At 40.9% G+C, this 19,298-nt stretch overlaps 1 protein-coding gene across 1 annotated transcript; it reads left to right on the plus strand.

The window, feature by feature from the left end:
• The first annotated feature begins 737 nt into the window (after nucleotides 1-737).
• Nucleotides 738-13,609, plus strand: xylt2 (xylosyltransferase II). Its single transcript, XM_020922644.2, has 11 exons — nucleotides 738-945; nucleotides 4,064-4,556; nucleotides 4,894-5,069; nucleotides 8,267-8,469; nucleotides 9,029-9,109; nucleotides 9,186-9,402; nucleotides 10,717-10,893; nucleotides 10,984-11,237; nucleotides 11,318-11,513; nucleotides 11,614-11,947; nucleotides 12,021-13,609. Exons 1-11 carry the CDS (start codon nucleotides 745-747, stop codon nucleotides 12,341-12,343), a joined length of 2,655 nt encoding a protein of 884 aa, XP_020778303.2. The 5' UTR covers nucleotides 738-744; the 3' UTR covers nucleotides 12,344-13,609.
• The last annotated feature ends 5,689 nt before the right edge of the window (nucleotides 13,610-19,298 follow it).

Here is a 19,298-nt window from a genome sequence, read left to right on the forward strand (position 1 = left end):
GGACACCGGACACTGCCACGGTCTGCCTTATGGATCGGCGCAGGCAAGAGCTCATTCATCAACATAATGGATTTTTATTAGGCTGTTGTGTTCAAGAGAAGATCTATGAGGAGATCCAGTCCCAACATTATCGTGGACCACACACACACACACACAATACTCCAGCCTGGTTAAAAGGTGTAGGCTGCACAAATCAAACAGTCTGAGTGCGGCGTCCTCCCTCCACTCTCTGCACGCCAGACCAGATTCTTGGTTTGGAGTCCAGTTGCCCAGGAGACAGGGAGGTCCCGTCCTGAGATGATTTCACTCCGCACAAAAACACAAAAATGTTCCATTAGTATTCATGGAGTGTCACTATGGCAACGCTGACTTTCTTTTTGTTTACGTTTTACGTCATTGCTAAATATTAGGGGGACCGCATTAACATAAACCTGCTGAGGCAAATCTAACTTGGCGACAAAAGTTCCGAAAAGTCTTTTTTATAGTCAAGGTCTAAAATAAAATAAATAACAGCAAAAATATATCAACGAAGCTCAATATTCTAGTGGGCTACCAAACACTTTCCCCGTAGCAGCCAGAGTGTTAAAATAACTTTGGGCTGGCCAAAAGCTTTACGTAATAAAAGGGTTTAATAAAAGGGTGTGCTCAGAGTTCTTTGTTCTTTAGGGCGGTGATGTTTTGTAATTGCTGAAATAAAGCCAGTGTAATCTGAAGTTGTGTCTCAGAGGAAGCCTCGGCGTGAGGATGGTGCGCTCACGGCTCCTCGTGACCGCGCAGGAGAGTATGCGCGCTCCCGTAGAGGAGGCGGAAAAAATGGTGGCCAGTGCGCGCGTCCAGAAGCTGCTCCGTCGGTACAAACTGGCCATAGCCGCGGCGCTGACTATCCTCCTGATCCAGGGACTGGTGGTATGGAGCCTGCGGAGTCTGGAGGAGGGCGAGGCCGAGGTAAGCCGCTGTCTGCTGCCTGCTGTAGTGAGACCAGCCCTGCTCGGAGCGTTAGCATCGAGCTCAGTGACTGTGGCTCAGTGACTGTGGGTCAGTGATTGAGCGGCGCTAGCTCAGTTAGCCGCTGGAGAAAACTGTAGTGCTTTTGCCAAACACTTTATTATAGCAGGGCCAGTCCTGTCATGTCTGTATCACTTCACAGCGACACGTTACCCACGGTACCCGTGCGTAAAGACGAAGTTACCTGCCGCTACAAGGCTCTTGTAAAAGCGTAGGCTAAACTTGTAGAACATAATCCACACGTAGTGATTAAACATGATCCTAGTAGAGTCAGCTCTGTGGTCACATTGACAAAAACAACTCAAACAACCAACGTCAGTTAGTCAGCCCAGACCCTTGGCCATAGAGTTGCAGCTAGTGATGCAACAGCTGAAGTTTCTCCACTCACAAATTGGTCCAGCAAATCAAGCAGCCAAGTCTTGTTATTGAGTATTTGACGTAGAAGCTTTACAATACACAATGTCCAATAGACATGACTGCTCTATAGATCCATGGAGAGTGTGCATATGACACACATCACCAGTGCCTGCAGGCTGAGGCAGGGCTGGACACATGAGCCAACTCTGGGCTCAGCCACGAAACTCTGTCATGATCTATTTTTGAGTTGTTGTTGCCTATTGGGGTTCTCAAAAGTATCAAAAATCAGATACTAATCAATATTAAAGCTAGTATTAGAAACTAGATACTCATTTGATCAAGTATTGATACTAAAAATATGCAGGAGAGAAATGAACCTTTCCTGAATAGCTTTACAATGATCTTGAGTTGTATCAGAACAAGTATAAGAACACATGGATGAGTACATGCCCATGGACCACTGTGGAACCTACCTGGACCACTGAGGGATTACACAAATATAAGGCAACGTGGTAATATAAAAGTTCTGTGGTGTTGAAATGAGTCTATTCCTTAGTACTGAAATCAAGTTTGACATTTTGATATCATGACAAACCTATGCTCATACATTTGCAATGATCCACCCTGTTGGCAGAACAGGAAATGCATGTTAAAACATTTATGCAAACTTTAATAAGTTTAATATGTATTCATTATGTTATTACAGGCTTCTGGTGAATTTCCAATTATAATTACAACATGACAAACTAAACAGGCTATAATTAATTACATCACTTAATCTGTTTATCTTCACGGTCACATTATTACTTTTCCTAAAATATTCCACAGTATGACATTAAATAAACAATCCACAATGGCAGGTGGTGCAACTAGACCAAGTAACAGTTCAGATCTGTGGAGAAGCGATCCTGCTCATGGCATGTTTTTATGATATTTTTGGCTAATAAAAACACAGATAACGAACCAAGTGCTGGCTAGAGATGTTTAATGTGATAGTGTGGAACATTGGAGTAGCACGTTTCTACAATACAAGCCTCCTCACAATATTAGGGATGTAGTCAACTAAAGAGATTCTTGCTTGACTAAAGATTGTCCTGTTGATTGATTAATTGACTAAAAAGAGGGCGTGGCAAAAGCTCTCAAAACAGTTATGTATCTCTATGTGTCTAATCCAAACTGCACTCACAAGACTACACCTGTTTACAGAAAAATATGAGGAAATATTGTAAAACAGATTAAACTTATCAATCATGAGTTTAATCTTCACTTTTACATATAAATGCCTGTCTATAGCTCTTCTTCTTAACACATCTGAGTAAGCTGGTTACTTGTATCTGTTCGTATATCTACAGAAATTTCCATAAAACTCGTATACTAGTGCTTTCCATTTCAGCAGATGACATTTTATGATAAGGCTCCAGTTTTCTCTGATTCTAGAGACAGACAGGCCTGCCTTTGTGTCTATTTTCACACAATGGGCTTAATTAAATATAGTGTGGTGGAAGTGGCTGATAAGAGAAATGAGTGTTGGCCAGTAGATACGACACAGAGGCTTTTCAATTCATTAAGAAACTATGAGCCACCATTGATTTTCTTGAGCTGGGTTTTTCTTTGTGCTTATTCAAAGTAATGGAAATGGAAAGTTGTGTTGTGTAACACACTAAAACACTGACGAAACAAACCTTTAGAAATGATTGGCTTGATTAAAAATGGATTTGAATTTGTCCAGTATAGAAATGCGTAGTCTTATGCTTGTATGTGTACATGTGTTCCATCACATTTTTCTGTTCTGTTGGGGAAATAAATATTGGCAATTGTCTAAAGTGATTAACTGAAATACATTTTAAGATGTAAAAATAGCCCTGTGCCATTTCCAATAAGCACATGTTTGCCTTCCTGTTCGACCCAAACTGTCTGTTTGGTTCTAATGGTGTGGCTCCATGTTGCACCACATGCTGTCACTGTGTCTGTCTATTTTAAACGGGCCATGAGTCCAGTTAAATAAAGTTGACTATAATAGTGGGTGAGGTGTTCAGGTGCCTGCAGCAGCACGGGAGAGCCCACGTTCTGCCACATGTCTGACAGAAGCGCAGCACACTGCCCACTCACTGTATTTCAGAGCCTCATTTTCAGAGCACATTCTGAAGGGCCCTTTGTTCTCACTGTGCCAAATAGACAGGTGATTTTATCGGCTTTCAAACTCTCTGGTTGACAAAAAAACAAATTTTCTTTTTGTGTTCATGTGGTTTTAAGTGGAGAACAGTATGTACATTTTGTGCTTAAGTACATAATGGATATTTCTCCTCCGCGTTTCTTCCAGCAGCCTAAGGCAGCTCATACAGCGGCTGTGCATATTTCTGACGTCATCTTGGTGCAGATTAAAGGGTTTGGAATAATTGTGCAGAAACATGAGGTGATCATTATTTTATGTTTGGTGATGGTGGAGATGTTTAGTATCAGGAACAGACACAACAAGACTGCAGAAGAAGTGACTTGTGTTTCACTGCATTGGCTTCACAAACTACAGCTAAAAATAGCCCCTGTGAAAAGTCAAGCATGTAAACACATGCATGTGCCTCTGGGCTCTTTAGTCTGTTGTCTTAGTGCAAAAGTTTGTGATGCATCACTATTTCCTTCTGTTTGTGAACATTGTGTCAGCATTTCATCTGAATGGTGCTTTTTGTCCTTTTTGCTGTTACAGAGAAAGACACGCCGCTCCAAGCTGCCTGACCACAGTAACCAGGACCTAAAGAGAGACAGTGGCCTTTGGGACAAGCAGAACTCTGTGCCTGGGAGGAGCAAGGGCAGATGGAGCAGCAGGTCAGAGCGCACAGGGGGCACAGCAGCCAGCGCCCTGAGGAGGGGCACCAGCCGCAGGGGAACGCGGACCAGACAGAAGAGCCCCCCGGAGCCCCATGACCCCTCCAGCAGCAGGAACCTGAGCGACACAAGGAGCGCAGCTGAGGGGCTCAGGCTGCCCGCCATCCCAGGAGAGACGGGCAGCGTGGACGGGGCGCATCAGGCTCCCAGCAGCGACTTTGTGCCTAAGTGTGACATCACAGGCAAGGACGCTCTGTCAGCCCTGCACAGAGCAACATCTCTGCAGTGCAGACAGGAGATCGCCAACCTGGTGTGTCAGCATCAGGCTGGACAGCTCATGCCCCACAAACTGCCCCAGTACTGCCCTCAGCTCGGTGAGGCTTCACTGCACACGCTGCACATGGCTTAATGAATAGGACAGGAGAGGTACAGGCAGGGAGCTCTTGTTTATCATGTCAGCAGAGCTTTATCCTCAACTGTGCAATGGCCACTATAACACTAATTTATCATTGAACTTCAGCCATTGTGATTTAAATTGGAACAACATGTTTTACTTGTAAGATGGCCCTACCCCCAAATCTAATTATGTCTGGAAAATCCCTCTGGACAGAAACACAGTAGAGCTGTTGTTTGTAAAATTATTTGAGAAAGTAGCATCACATTTTATGCATTTTGGTAACTAAATAAATCCCGCTTTTTCTTTCTTTTTAGGTATCTCAAACCCAGTGCAGGCTTTTGGTGAGCTGGACAACAGCTTGTTAAAGGTGGAAAACCCTGTGAGAGTGGCATTTGTCCTGATGGTACATGGGCGAGCGGTGCGACAGCTCAAGCGCCTCATTAAAGCCATATACCATAAGGACCATTACTACTACATTCACGTGGACAAGGTAAGCAGCTGTAGACTTCAGCACCATTTCATTTACCCTGCTATGATGTCTTTTGAAATATTTCAGTGACTCTTTCAGCATCAAAACTAATACAGAATAAATTCTATTACAAAATTACTAGTTACTTTTGATCATTTATCTTGCGCCATCTGCTGGCCACCATGGAAAATGAAGCTTGTTGAAAAGGTGAATTAGCAGCATGGTTGTTTACATCAGTGTTTACCAAACTTTTTTACTAGGGACCCATATTTTAGACCCATATTAAGTCACAAACCTTCGCGACCCAACTCAATAGACATTATTCATAAATCACAAAATAAAGGTGGATTTGACCATTATTGAACACTAATGAGGATATTTTATTATTGACTGATTGATAGTGTCTCTCTGAACAATTAGTATTACTCAACTTTTAAACAATGAAAAAGTAATTGAACCAGCAATAAAAGGATCCATAACTCGTCTATTTGGACGTTAAATGTAGCCCATTTCGTTTTCTTTTCAAAATTAAATTGAACCAGCAATATTGGAACAAAATAGTCTGTAGACCTGTATGTTGCAGACCTACATGCAGATCATGATGAACGCGAAGGCGAACCAAAAAAAAATCTCTTGCGACCCAGAAACAATGGTGTACACAAGCAGATGCTTTATACTGAAAGAAGAAAGCGACAGGCTGATCTGAACAAATCTAGGAGAAGGTGCAGAGTATTCAAGGTCTTTTCAGAAATTTTTACCATGTCTGAAAAGTTGCTTTAGCCAATTTTATTTAATGGTGTCTTGTGTAACTTGCCTGTTATGTTATTGCTTTGTCTGGAATATTCCACCGTATGCTGGTGGTGTCATTTGCTTGTCTCCAAAGAGATATGCCAAACTTTCCAGACTAGTGTTGTCACAATACTGAAACTGTTTTGATACTAAGGAATTGACTTAACGATTGATACCGATTACGATACCAAGTTAAAACATGCTCCTTTTTTAGTAACAGAATGTAATTTACATACACAAAATAATGGTACTTTCTTTATGTTACCATGAGATCTTATACAAGCTCAAATTTTGATACGTTGGTACTGTTTTAGTATCAATTAGTATCTGATTTTCACTACCACACTATTCCAGCGTACTATCAAAGCGTACTCTGCATACTCTGCATATTCTCCTCTTCCTGCATACTCTCATCTTCCTCCTCTTGCATTCTGGGGGTTATACTTATCTGCACAGTCCCTCAGTGTGGTTAAAGGGATTAGCCTGGATAGAGAGAGGAGTGCTTATTCTTAGGGGCTGGATTTAGTCGAGGAAAAGTGCTGTCATGAGCTGCCCAAAGGTCTGGTCACCGGGAGCACAGGTGTGTGGGCCACAGTGTGTCACTGATGCACCTGTTCATCCGGAAAGGTTGTCTACTTCTCCTGAAAGCGTCGCGATGTGAAGCCAAAGCGCAGAGGCAGAGGTAGACAGGGATGGAGAGAGTCACTACGACAGAGCAGCAGCACTTCATCCATCTAAAGACAAAATGCTGGCTGAAAGGAGAGGAGCTAAAACAGGGCGGGCTAGAGGAACGCTGCCAGCTTTTTAGACCAGCTGTTTGGAACTGCAGTTTAATTTTGGTTGCAAATTTTCTACAGTAAAATATAAAAAACAAACAACTCAAATGAAAGGAACGCTATTTAACTTTCAGGGATGAAACAATAACCGAAATATCAAGATATCGTATCGTCAAAATAATATCGTGGGCCAATATATATTATCTAATTATGAGTCTCTTTGCTTAAATTCATTGTTATGGAGCAGCAATAGGGAGGAAACTACATAGACCATGATCCTTGGGTTCACTGTAGACTACATGACTTTATCTTTGGAAGGTTTTAAAAGAAGATAAGTATAATATTAACAGTTTGTGAGCCGCCACAATATCATACGGTGAGATGCATATCGTGGAAAATATTGCACGAGAGATTTGGATATTGTTATGTCCTGAGTAAATTTTCTATTAAAGGATTTGGTACTTCCTTGTCTCTATGTAAATTATACTGCTTTGCTTGGAATAGTACACAGTGTAGCAATAAACATTTTGAATAAATTTTATTACAGTGTATGGGTTACTAAAAATACCTTGGAAAAAATCTTTCTCTGGTCTGTAACTTGGCCTGATGTAGAATGTTTAATACCAAACTGTGGGACATTTACGAAAAGCAATGTCATTTTCATGGAGACACGAAGTTGGCAATCCCCACACTTGAAGTTATATTAAATTAGTGTTAATATTTGCAAGGTCCTTTCTAGTTGACCTAATTTAATCACGCCATCACGCCATCACAGTTAATTTAAAGTTATTAAAAGCCCCTTAAGATGTAGCATCTCATTTTCGAGTGGGACCAAATGTGTCAAAAGATATCAGATTTTTGCGCTTGTCTACATGTAAGACTGATTTTTATCATTTCAGTGACTTACATAAATTTAGTAAGCGGTTCATTAGTCCGTTGCTAACAGCGCAAACAATGGTGCTTCAGGCTTAAGAGGCTTTGTCACTCCCCACAAATAACAGCATAGGGTGAAAGGTACTTAAAACAAGCACTCATTGCAATCTAAAAAATGGCTATCTGAAAGAGAATAATACAAAACATTATTGTATATGGGTGTGCAAAAATATTGAAATATTGATGTATTGTATCGTTTAATGTGATGATACAGTATCATTATCGTGGGCTGCTGTATTGATATATCGCCAAGAATATTTTTTGGTATATTGTATTTACTCAATTATTTTGTTACAGTGATATAGTTTTATTGCTTGTTTGGAGGAAGGAAACTTGTTTATGCAACACATTTGACATTTTCATTGTTTTTGGTAATTAAAATGTGCATGTTTTTCCTATTAACTTTGCACAAGAAATGATTTAACAAAGATTTTTAGTGTCACAGCCATGATCTAGCCTTTATTTTTTATTGAACCATATGGAATCAATCTGAAATATCTTATTGAATCATAAGCTCACTGTATTGAGATGTGTATCGTATTGTGGCTTATGTATCAGCAACTTCTAAATGACACTCAGCCCTATTATTGTAAGTTAAAAATGTGAATTATCAATGCCAGGAGTCAAAACTATTTTTAAAGGCCTGAATGAAACCTAGTATGACCTTTAACTAATTATGCTCCAGTTGATATCCTGCCTAACATTTTCCTGCCCTCACAGCGTTCCGGCTACATGCACAGGGAGGTGGCGCAGATTGCGCAGCAGTACCCAAACATCCGGGCCACACCATGGCGCATGGTCACCATCTGGGGCGGTGCCAGTCTTTTGAAGGCTTACCTCCGCAGCATGCAGGACCTGCTCGCCATGCTGGACTGGAAATGGGACTTCTTCATCAATCTGAGCGGCACCGATTTCCCAACCAGGTGGGTCTTCAGCTGTTGTCTTCTTCTTTATAGTTATTTTCAGTTTGATGACGTGATGGGTTCAGCAGAGGTGGTTGTAATTTTGAGGACATCCTGTTGTTGTGTCACTTGGCAAGACAGTACACCCACACGTTGTCAATTTGCCACTGGATCTGTCAAGAACAAGAAGAACAACTCTGAATGCGCTGTACCTTATTTTTACTTTCTGAAAATTGAAAAAGACATCTAGTTCATTAGTTTGCAGCAAATGTCGAAAGTTATTCATCACTTTCAGCATCCTATTCATTCACCACAATTTATTAGAGTTTATTAGAGCTTTTCACAACCTTCAGAGGCCAGAGCGAATTTTTGCTGTCAGGGTAACAACTAGCATGCCAACAGAGCTCCAGGATTACTTTCTGGTTCTTGGATGATTAAAAACAGTTTATAATTAGATGCAGACGGCGAACAGCAGTTTTATTCTGATCTCAAGAGCTGCTTTTACAATATATCTGTACTGGAGCAAGATAAATTGTATGTTTTTTAATCATTGACCTTTTCTCCATACTTTTCTCTTCAGAACAAACACAGAATTGGTCGCTTTTCTGTCACAAAACCGAGACAAAAACTTCCTCAAGTCCCACGGAAGAGAGAATGCCAGGTGCGTACAGATTACCCTCCTTATTACCCCTTCAACAGTAGACGAAAAACAACAAGTATTCTAATCTCTCCCTCAGGTTTATTAAGAAGCAGGGTCTGGATCGACTGTTCCACGAGTGCGATAACCACATGTGGCGTCTGGGCGAGCGGAACATCCCGGAGGGTCTGGAGGTGTCCGGGGGGTCCGACTGGTTCGCTCTTACGCGCCGCTTCGTAGAGTACGTCATCAGCTCCCAAGACCCTCTGGTGACGGGGCTCAAGCAGTTTTACTCCTACGCACTGCTGCCAGCCGAGGTAAACATGCCAGGAGCTTGGTTTGATAATACTACACCTTAATTAGCTTTATACGTGCACTATGTAACATTTCTGATGTTTCTTTTCCCATTGAATGTTATTACTTTGTCCCACAATATGGCATTTAACTTATCCATCTTTCATTTATTCAGTTAGAGGTCATTTAAAGCAGAAAAATACCTTGAAAAACATGCATCCTTTTTTGAGAAGGTCGCCTCTAGAGATTTGACCTATAACTTTGCCTGGCCTAATCACCTACTTGTCGTAATGTAGACAGATGTGTTTAGAACAGGGTTCCCACGGTCATGGAAATCCTGGAAAAGTCATGGAAATCTCTTTCATGCAACTACAGCGTTCTGTTAAGTTTATAATAGATGACAATAAATGCACTGACAGTATTTTGAATGTTAAAAAATTATAATACCAAACCATAAAGTGAGTAGAAAGGGTTAACATTTCATATTAAGCCCTAAAAGTCTGATCAATTCCACACATCTAGGGTGCCATAAAGTGCCATAAATTCACTTTAGGTCATGAAAAAGTCATGGAAAAGAGCGGGAACCCTGTTAGAATCAAGAGAAACCAACGGGCGATAAGCTCTGCCGATTGGGTCGACGTGGAGAGCCATGATTATCTTCTCCAAATAACATAATTTAAATTTATTACAAGCTTATTCATAAATCATTTTGTGTAATGTCCTCTTCAGGGTAAAGTGTTCAAATAAGGCCTTATGCATGTTCTTTAGGCAGCTGGCTGGTTGAAGCTTCTGCTGGAGACTTAAGGCTGATAGCTGATATGCTAAAAAACGCAAATATCTGTCTTATTTTGATATTATATCTCTAAAGCAAACACATCTACAAAGATATATACAGACACACAAAGAATGATTCAAAGTTAGTAACAATTTAGTCAGTACTCCTAATCCCAATTTTTTAACGAATCATTTGCTCATTATGAAAATCTTCGTTCACGCTTTAAGACTAATTAATGTGTAGTTATTCTGTAGCAGTACTAGCGGTTTGATGTATAAATGTGTCAGGGCTCAGGAGCAGTGCACTTGGAGCAGTAGATGGTGTCATTTAAAGGGTTTATTTTTTAGACTCTGGCGTCTCAGGAGGTGCTCCGCTTGCTTTGCTTTCGTCTGGTGCTTTCAGAGCCATGACATTTGGGTTTTCCTACTCAGTGATTTTAAAGTATTTATGTAAGGTTTTCTGACGGTGCTGGGGTTTGTGGTAAAGTCCCGCTGACACCACAAAGATTGGGCTTGATCAAGGGGAATGTTTATTTATTTTTTGTCTGTATCTTCCCCCACAGTCCTTCTTCCACACTGTGCTGGGAAATAGCCACATGTGCGACACTCTCATTGACAATAATCTGCGTGTCACCAACTGGAACAGGAAGCTGGGCTGTAAATGCCAGTATAAACACATAGTGGACTGGTGCGGCTGCTCACCCAATGACTTCAAACCACAAGATCTCATTCGCATCCAGGTGTGTAGTGCAAATACCCTGTTATACAGAAGGGGTCGGTGATGTTTGTTACACATTTTCTCTGTTTCCACATTTTCCAATTTTCCACAGCAATTGGCACGTCCAACCTTCTTCGCTCGTAAGTTTGAGTCGTCAGTGAACCAAGAGGCCATAGACATCCTGGACACGCACCTGTACGGGCAGTACGCTCCGGGCACAGTGGCTGTGAAGGCGTATTGGGAGAGTGTGTTTGAGCAGTCGGACGGTGTGGGCTCCTTCAGTGACGTGGCTCTTACTGCCTACACATCCTTATTTCGTCTCGCCCTCAACAACCTCAGAACCACTCAGAACATGGACTCTTGCAGGTCAGCACATTTCCCAGCATATGTTTGTACAGACATGTGTTCAAAAACATGGCACTGATTGGCTCTACTTCTGTTTGTAGGTTTGAACCAGTTGGTTTCCCAGTGTCGGTGCACGTATACTTCCACTATGATCGCTTCCAGGGCTACCTGGTTCTGCAGGAGGTCCAGGCTGTAGGCTCACTGGTCAGAGAGACTCTGGAGATGTGGGCTGTGCCACAGGCCACACTGGTCTTTGAAAACAACCTCAAAGAGTTTGAGAGGCTCAAGAGCCTTGAGGTATTATTGCAACAACAATATTCCAGCATAACTGATGATAGAAATAAATCATTTATATGTTTTGAATAGAAATAAACATGATTTGTTTTTTTTCACACAGATTGGCACAGAGTGGGATCCAAAAGAAAGAATCTTTCGTAACTTTGGTGGTATTATTGGCCCAATGGATGAGCCCTTAGCAGTGCAGAAATGGGCTCGAGGGCCCAACCTCACAGCCACCATTGTATGGATCGACCCGGCTCTGGTGGTAGCAGCGTCTTATGACATCACAGTGGATGTGGATGCAGAGTACACCCAGTACAAACCACCACTACAGCACCCTCTGCGCCCAGGCATCTGGACAGTCAGGGTGCTCAAGCAGTGGGAGCGCATCGCCCAAGTGCAGTTCTTAGTTCTGCCCCTGAGTTTCAAAGACAAGGAGCCACTGCGCAAAGGTAAGAACCACACATGCAGCACACATTTAAAGTGTAAGATCTGAGCTAACTCCTTGGGGGGGTGTGTTTGCAGGAGAGGACAGCTGGCTGCTGGCAGGGCCTCCTGGTAACCAATATCTGGAGCAGAGCTTTGATCAGCTAAGCTCTGTGCTCAAGTTGCCTCCTCAGGAGCCGGCCATGCTCAAAGCCCAACAAAACGCCCAGCTGGTGGGACAGCCTCTGGAGGCCTGGCTGGACAGCCTTGTGGAGGGGTTTTGGGTAACCGGGGACATGTGTGCCACTCAGACTTCCTCCTGCAGTGCACTGACTCTATGTTCACAGACCACATGGAGCTCCCTGTCTCCAGACCCCAAATCTGACCTGATCCCAGTGAAGAGTGATGGGCGGATCAGGTAGCATTCAGACAGGACATGGACATGGAGCACAGAGGCAGGTTTGACACTGGAGTCGGCAGCGAGTCCTCTGGTCAGTCTGACGTGCTTAGAGCCAGAGAGCACATAGACCATACGTCTGCACTGGGGCTGGAGCAGGAGCAAACAGTCAGCTGTGATTTTGCACATAGGACTCTCACCGCAGTGACTGGCTGTGGTTTGTTCGATGCTTAAACAGTGGAGAGCACTGTAAACCAGCATGCTGGTTTGTGTTAAGACTTTCCTCTGAATAAAAAACAGGCAGTTGTCAAATGTCAACAAGAGACTTCGGCTGTGTTCTGTCTCTGCTGTGGTAGAGAACAGGACATAGATCTCATGTTATTGTGCTTATTTTAAAGCATTACCAGAGTGTGGGACAGGCAGATGAAGTGCACTTTACTGTGAGGCTGTGGCATCACAGAGTCCAGCTGTTATGCTGTGGGTGGGACATGATGAGGTCACATGGTTTTATTTACCTTTTCATTCTCCATCCACATGTCCCTACACTGTCTTTGCACAGACACATCAGTGACCCCGGCACGTGGGTCATGGTACACTTTTATACTTTTAATCTGTGACATATCATTTTGTGATTGTATACTACATTTCTGGATTAGTCTTTTTAATTGCCACTTTTCAGATCAGGGGAAGTGCCTAGATAGGTGTACTGTAGAACAATGTCACAAGCTGGCAGCACATAAATGGCTGATAATGCTATCTCAGTTCAAAACAATCTGTGGTTACATGATAAAGCCCACTACTGTCCACAGGACATCTGTGAAGTTAAATGTTTGGCTATTTTGTTGTAGGGTAGCTGTAAGCCAACGTAGAAAAAAACATTGCAACTGATAATGCAACACTTAGGAGTCTGTCATATTCATTTCACTATACCTTTTTAGTATATTCTATTGCGACTGTCATTTCATTTGATGTCAAATATAGGTGTTTGACACTGTATATTTGGCTTATCATTTCATGAGGTCAACAATTGTAAGCTGCCTTTTTGTTTACTATCAGATATTACAACCAGATAAGGAAATACAGAGCCTTGCTGTCTGTCTTAGTTGAATTTATATTGTTTTGTTTTAATAATGGTACATTGTGTTGTCGGCCACTTTTGCGTTTTTAAGTGTCCTTGTTTACCTTGCACAGAGAAATGTTATTTTTCTATAATATTCAAGACGATGCATGTTATGTCATCTGTCACCACTAGGACTGAGTCGATATATTAAAAACTGCTGACTACTTGGTACTTTGAGTTGTATTTACTGTCCTTTTTAGTGTTTTTTTGTGGTTCTGAAGAGATAAGCAGAAACGGTTCAACATGTGAGTCAGCCAGGCTTTTATCTGTGTAGAGGACTTGAGCTGTCATGTACTTAACCAAACAGGAAAAAGCTCACAGCAACAAAACGCACGGTGACGCAATGAAAACACTCAAATGAAGGCTTCTTAACTTGATGTCTCTATGGCAAAAAAGGCTTAAATTTTAGGGTTAAGATTCATATACAATGCATAAAAGTAAAATTACCATAACTCAAAAAAGGGAATCTTGATGTGAGCAGCTTTGAGTGTAGATTTATATACTTAACATTATCATTTGACCTGTTTAGAATATTTGTTTTTATGAATTTCAGTGAAGTAAAAAAAGAAAAATATATCACAAGGAACTGAAAAACATCAGTCATGGTTGGTCGGGCTTGAGACGTGAAGGAGGGCGTGGGGATTTGTCCGGCAATTGAACTCAGATACCTCTCGATCCAAGTTTATCATTGACAATTACAAATAGTCTGCAGGTAATTTTTAAACTGAAAATCAAATCTTAAAATGTTGCAATGAATATCTAATAAAAAACGACTCAAGTCATGATTGATAATTTGAATTAATTCTGTTCACATTTGCGATGTAGAGGACTTTGAAGCATAATGTTTTTTTTTATTTTTTTGCCAGAACTCTCCAGGGTGTTGAAGATTTCTGTGCCAATAGTTTAGGGAGGCTCAGCATGCATATTTTGCAGCTAATCCATTTTAAATCATGAATAATATTTTAGGAGGAACTGTAAGATATAGTAACTCAAAAAATCTTAGGGATCATTTGAACTGGATACAACTACTGAGATTACAAATTGTTTTTTAATTGCCTTAATGATTGTTTGAACATTGGATTGAGAACCAACTAAAATTCTGACAAAAACATTGATACTTCACGCTGGGGGTGTTCTATATGTATGTATATGGTGGAATGTTCAACAATTACTATGGTGTCACAATGCACAAATGAACAAACACTGACACCGACTGAGTTTGTGATTAATACAAGCGTTTATGGTTCTGTTGAGGTGTTTGGTTTTCAACAAAAAAGGTGAAAGTGACTAACTAAAAAACTGATGGCTAATGATAGTTTAGTTATTGACTAATTTAACCTGAGAGAGACTTGTTTAGCAGCACAAATCACCTCTCCTGTTGTAGTTCCGGCTCAGTCAGTTCTTTCTGGTATGAAAACAAAGCTCTTGAGTAACAACAGACCTTTAGAGGAGGGAACCATTTGCTGCTGTCCTCAAACTGCCCTGAAACTGGACATGATGACCCCACCTGGGAGACTTGAGACTTTTGTTTGAGCTTTTCTGTTATTGTATTTTACTGCTCTGTGCTTGGAGACAAATGGTGATTTTGATTGATTCAGACAGAGCAGAGCCTACAGTTAGCATCACACCCCAAGTGAGTGTTGATGACATCAGCTGCGAAGTATGAGTAGCAGATGTGGGCCCAAGTCATTGTTTAGCAATTCTCAAGTGAGTCTCAAGTCTTTGACCTCAAGTCTGAGTCAAGTCCCAAGTCAAGTCCAAGTCGTCTGTTTTGAGCTTCAAGTCATTTCAACTCTCAAGTACCAAATAGAGCTTAGATTTTTGCCATTTATATGAATTTTAAAATAAATTGTACTTAAAAAGTCATGGTATATTTATATATGAGTATTTATATAGCTGTAGAAATGCTAATTTTTCCTTTTAAAATGTTTTGACAAGATCTTAGTGTGAATTATTACGGTAAGAACGGAAAGAATTCAGATTTAAACATGCAAAATAACATTATTGTCGTGTAGTCTGCACTAAAATGGAAAGATCATGTTCTATGTAGTTCCCTCTGTTTTACAGTGTTGTCCTTTATAATACTGTTTTGTACGGTATATTACTGTAGTACATTTGAGGATACCACATCACAGTACTTCAGTTACATCCAAAGTAACAGAACATAGAAGTGGGAGTGTGCAAAAGTCCAGCTTGGTTGCAGGAGTAACCCGTCTGTGTTCGTCTTTAACTGTTGTATAGTTTATCTGAATTGTGTTGTGAACAAATGGCCAGGATATGGTGCTGTCTTTTGTGGTTTTAATCTGCATCAAACAAAATACGTACTGGTCAGGATATCTCAGCTCAACACGGTAAGCAGCTCTACAAGGAAAGCAAGTCACCTCAGCATCTAAAACTTATCTGGAGGGATGTTCCAGTTTGTTCCTGTAAAATTAAGCACCACATTTATCAACTGTAAAGAGAAAAGTATTTCCTAAAAACATATTTTTTTAGAGTAAGCATCAAGCCTTCTCAAGCCACAGGCCTCAACTCAGAGTCAAGTCCCAAGTCATTGACCTTCAAGTTCAAGTTAAGTCCCAAGTCTTAGTCCATTTAATCAAGTCAAGTCTCAAGTCCTAAAAATAGTGACTCAAGTTTGACTCAAGTCCAAGTCACAACTTGCAAATCACAACCTCTGATCAATAGTAGTAAGAAGTGTACTGGTTGTATTTCCTTGTATGCAGCTAGAATATTCCAGTTTAAGGCCCTGTACCCGATTTTCTTCCATGTATTTGAACATTTTTTTGTCCGATAACCAGGAAGTGTATGCTGCCATGCTAGTTGTTGGGAAAACTTCACCCTGGTCTCTGTGGTGAATAATTAGAAAACTCAGAAGGCATAATAAGTTAAGTAAGGAATAACTTTGGACCGCTGCAAACCATTTAAAATTGAGTGGTTCTGTTTTTCACATTTTTAAACGAGTAAAAATCCTGCACAACGCTCTTAAGGGGTAAAACGATTTCTTATCCAAGTTAGCAGCAGGATTAATTATTGCCCCCACGCTGATTTATTAAACTGTAAATGAATGGCAAACTTTCTAATGTTCAAATAACTCTGCCAGTTCATGCCATTATGCAAAACTAATCAGTTTCCAATTATTTTATTTTTGCATATTAATCATTATAATTTGAATGTTTTCCTAGGCGCGTGCTGATTCATTTTTTTTTGTTTGAAAGATTACCATGCTGACTCATATTTTTCAAGTCTCGGTGGGTGACACATGCTAAAAGCTACCATCCATTTTTGAGATCTCCACTTCAATTCCAACAAGCTTGTTTTTTTTTTCCCCCCCGAGTGTTCCAAAATACATTTCGTCTTTGTTTCCGAGACAATACAGTATTTAAAACGTCTGTCAGCGCAGTTTCCATAATTACACTGTCAGGAAGAATCCAATATTTCTTTCATTTGTCATTTTTAGCTTTTGTTTGAAATAATTTAAGTTATATAATAATTAAATCAGGGCCCTATTCATCTCAGTGTAAGTGATTTTCTTATGTGACACCTCTTGCACCCCTCTCACGCCGCTATTATGTTTAGAAGCAGTTGCCATGGAGACACATAGAGCAGAGTTTAGCCGTGATTACATCCCGCGTGGTTCGTGTAGATAAGCCATGCTCTCCCATGCGGGCCCATCTCAACGCTTGTCCAAGACCGCTTTCCTGCCAAGATGAAAATTTAATAAGGACGCATTAAAAAGTAATGTGTGTATTTCATAAAAAGAACTTAGAATATTATTAAAGCCTTCGCACAAGTCTAAAAGTAAAAAAAAAAAAACACATTGAGATTTATCGAAGCAAACAAAGATTTTTTTGAGTATTAAACTATATTTCATCAATCAATATTTTACATTTTGTGCAGTATAAAGAGCAATATTGATCCAAAATGGCTTACAGGTCCATTGACTCTGTGTTCAGAACTGCAGAACTGATGAAATTCCTCCTCATTGTGACATTTCTCCATAACAAGCAGCATAGTTTCATTTGTTTCTGTTGTTGAAAAATGACTGTGATGATTTTGAACTCAACATGTGTGAGCCAGAGGCTGATTTTTTTAAAATAATTGCAAGTAAATACAAAGCAAAGGGCCAAGGCACTCAAGCTTTGAACACTTACAAGTCCAGAATGATATCTCTGTTTTTTATATAGGCAATGCTGCAGGGGGTCATTGGTCAGAAGCAGTTCATAGAAACCAAATCTTGAGCTTGGATTTTGGTCAGGACTACCAAGCTGGAGCAGTGACCAACGAGGAACCTTACTTAAACACAGTGTTGACGAGACCAGTCTTGGTCTCGAGAGCGGCCTCAAGACCATGTTTTTTGCAGTTTTGGTCTCCTCTCAGCCTCGATGTGTTTGTACTCGACCGCGTTTGGACTTGGTCTTGTGTCGGCCTTGAAGGTGCTTGGACTCGGTCTTGTCTTGGTCTTGAAGGCGCTTGGACTCGGTCTTGTCTTGGTCTTGAAGGCGCTTGGACTAGATCTTGTCTCAGTCTTAAAGGCGCTTTGACTCGGTCTTGTCTCGGTCTTGTAGGCATTTGGACTCCGTCTTGTCTTGGTCTTGTAGGCGCTTGGTCTCGGTCTTGTCTCGGTCTCAAGCTCTGATACTCGACAACTGATAAAATGGAGATAGATTTATAAATAGATAAATAGATTTATAAATATATGCATTGATATATATGCTCCAAAACAACTGTAAAATACAAATAAATGTAGAAAATGACAAAGATGGTCTTGATTTGGTTTCAATGGGGCATGGTCTCGGTCTCGTCTCGGCCTTTACAAGTCTTGATCTTGTCTTGGTCTCGGGACCCTGTGGTCTCAGACAGGTCTTGGTCTCGATTAGTGCAGTCTTGACTATAGGACTTGACTAACACTATTAAACACAGGGACGCTTACCTAAACAAAAGGAACATATCGTACAGCTCTAAACTTTGGCTATTCTACACCTTTTGACACAATAATTTCAGTCATATTAAAACAAAAAATAGTTAATTTACTTGTCAAATCCCTTCAGATAAAAACAAAACCAATACTAGAACAGGGCTAATCTTGGACTTTTTGGAAATAAGATAATTTTGTGTTGAATGATGTTTTAAAAGCAGCACTTTGTGACCAAATGAGACTCGTCAATCTGGAAGTAAAATGTTTTCATTAAAAAATATGACATTTCCTTCAGGTAGAGAACCTTGATATATTTAGTTTGTTGCGATATTGATTATTGTGATATATTGTGCTGTCTACTCTAAACCCACCACTACTAACCAGATCCTCTCTTACAGGTTGGAGTAGCCTGTAATGTCGATTAAAGAAAAGTGCAGGGAAAGAGCACACTTGCCCGCCGAGAAGAGGCCTGATAAATGTCAACAGAGGCACAAAAATCAGCTGCCAATGCGCTCCGGGCTGGACTCATTGGCCCCTATGGAGACAATAACCATGGCGACGGGGCCAAATGGATGCCTGCGCCTGACTCTCATGTTGTCATATCATCAGTATCCCAGTAGGGTGACGTATGATCCGAGAAAGCTATAGTACCAAAAGCCATCACATTCTCATTTATATAATACCCAATCCGAGCAGATATGGAGCAGCTACGTACTCGTCCAATAGCGCGAGGAGATCTAAGCACATACGGATGAGCGCTGTGAATATGAGAGCTGCATGTTAGTGTACATTGAGCCAATATCCAGCTGTCACATAGCATTACACATCACACTGCTCCAGGGAGAAAGGCAAAGAGGGAGAAGCTGTGATCACAGAATGAGCCTAAACCAAGGTTAAATAAAGCTAACTCAAGGTTTCAGACATGCAGGGCTAAAAATAGAAATG

Source organism: Boleophthalmus pectinirostris, unplaced genomic scaffold, assembly GCF_026225935.1.
Source record: "Boleophthalmus pectinirostris isolate CB_2022bp ecotype Guang Dong unplaced genomic scaffold, ASM2622593v1 HiC_scaffold_17, whole genome shotgun sequence".
Lineage (NCBI taxonomy): Eukaryota > Metazoa > Chordata > Actinopteri > Gobiiformes > Gobiidae > Boleophthalmus > Boleophthalmus pectinirostris.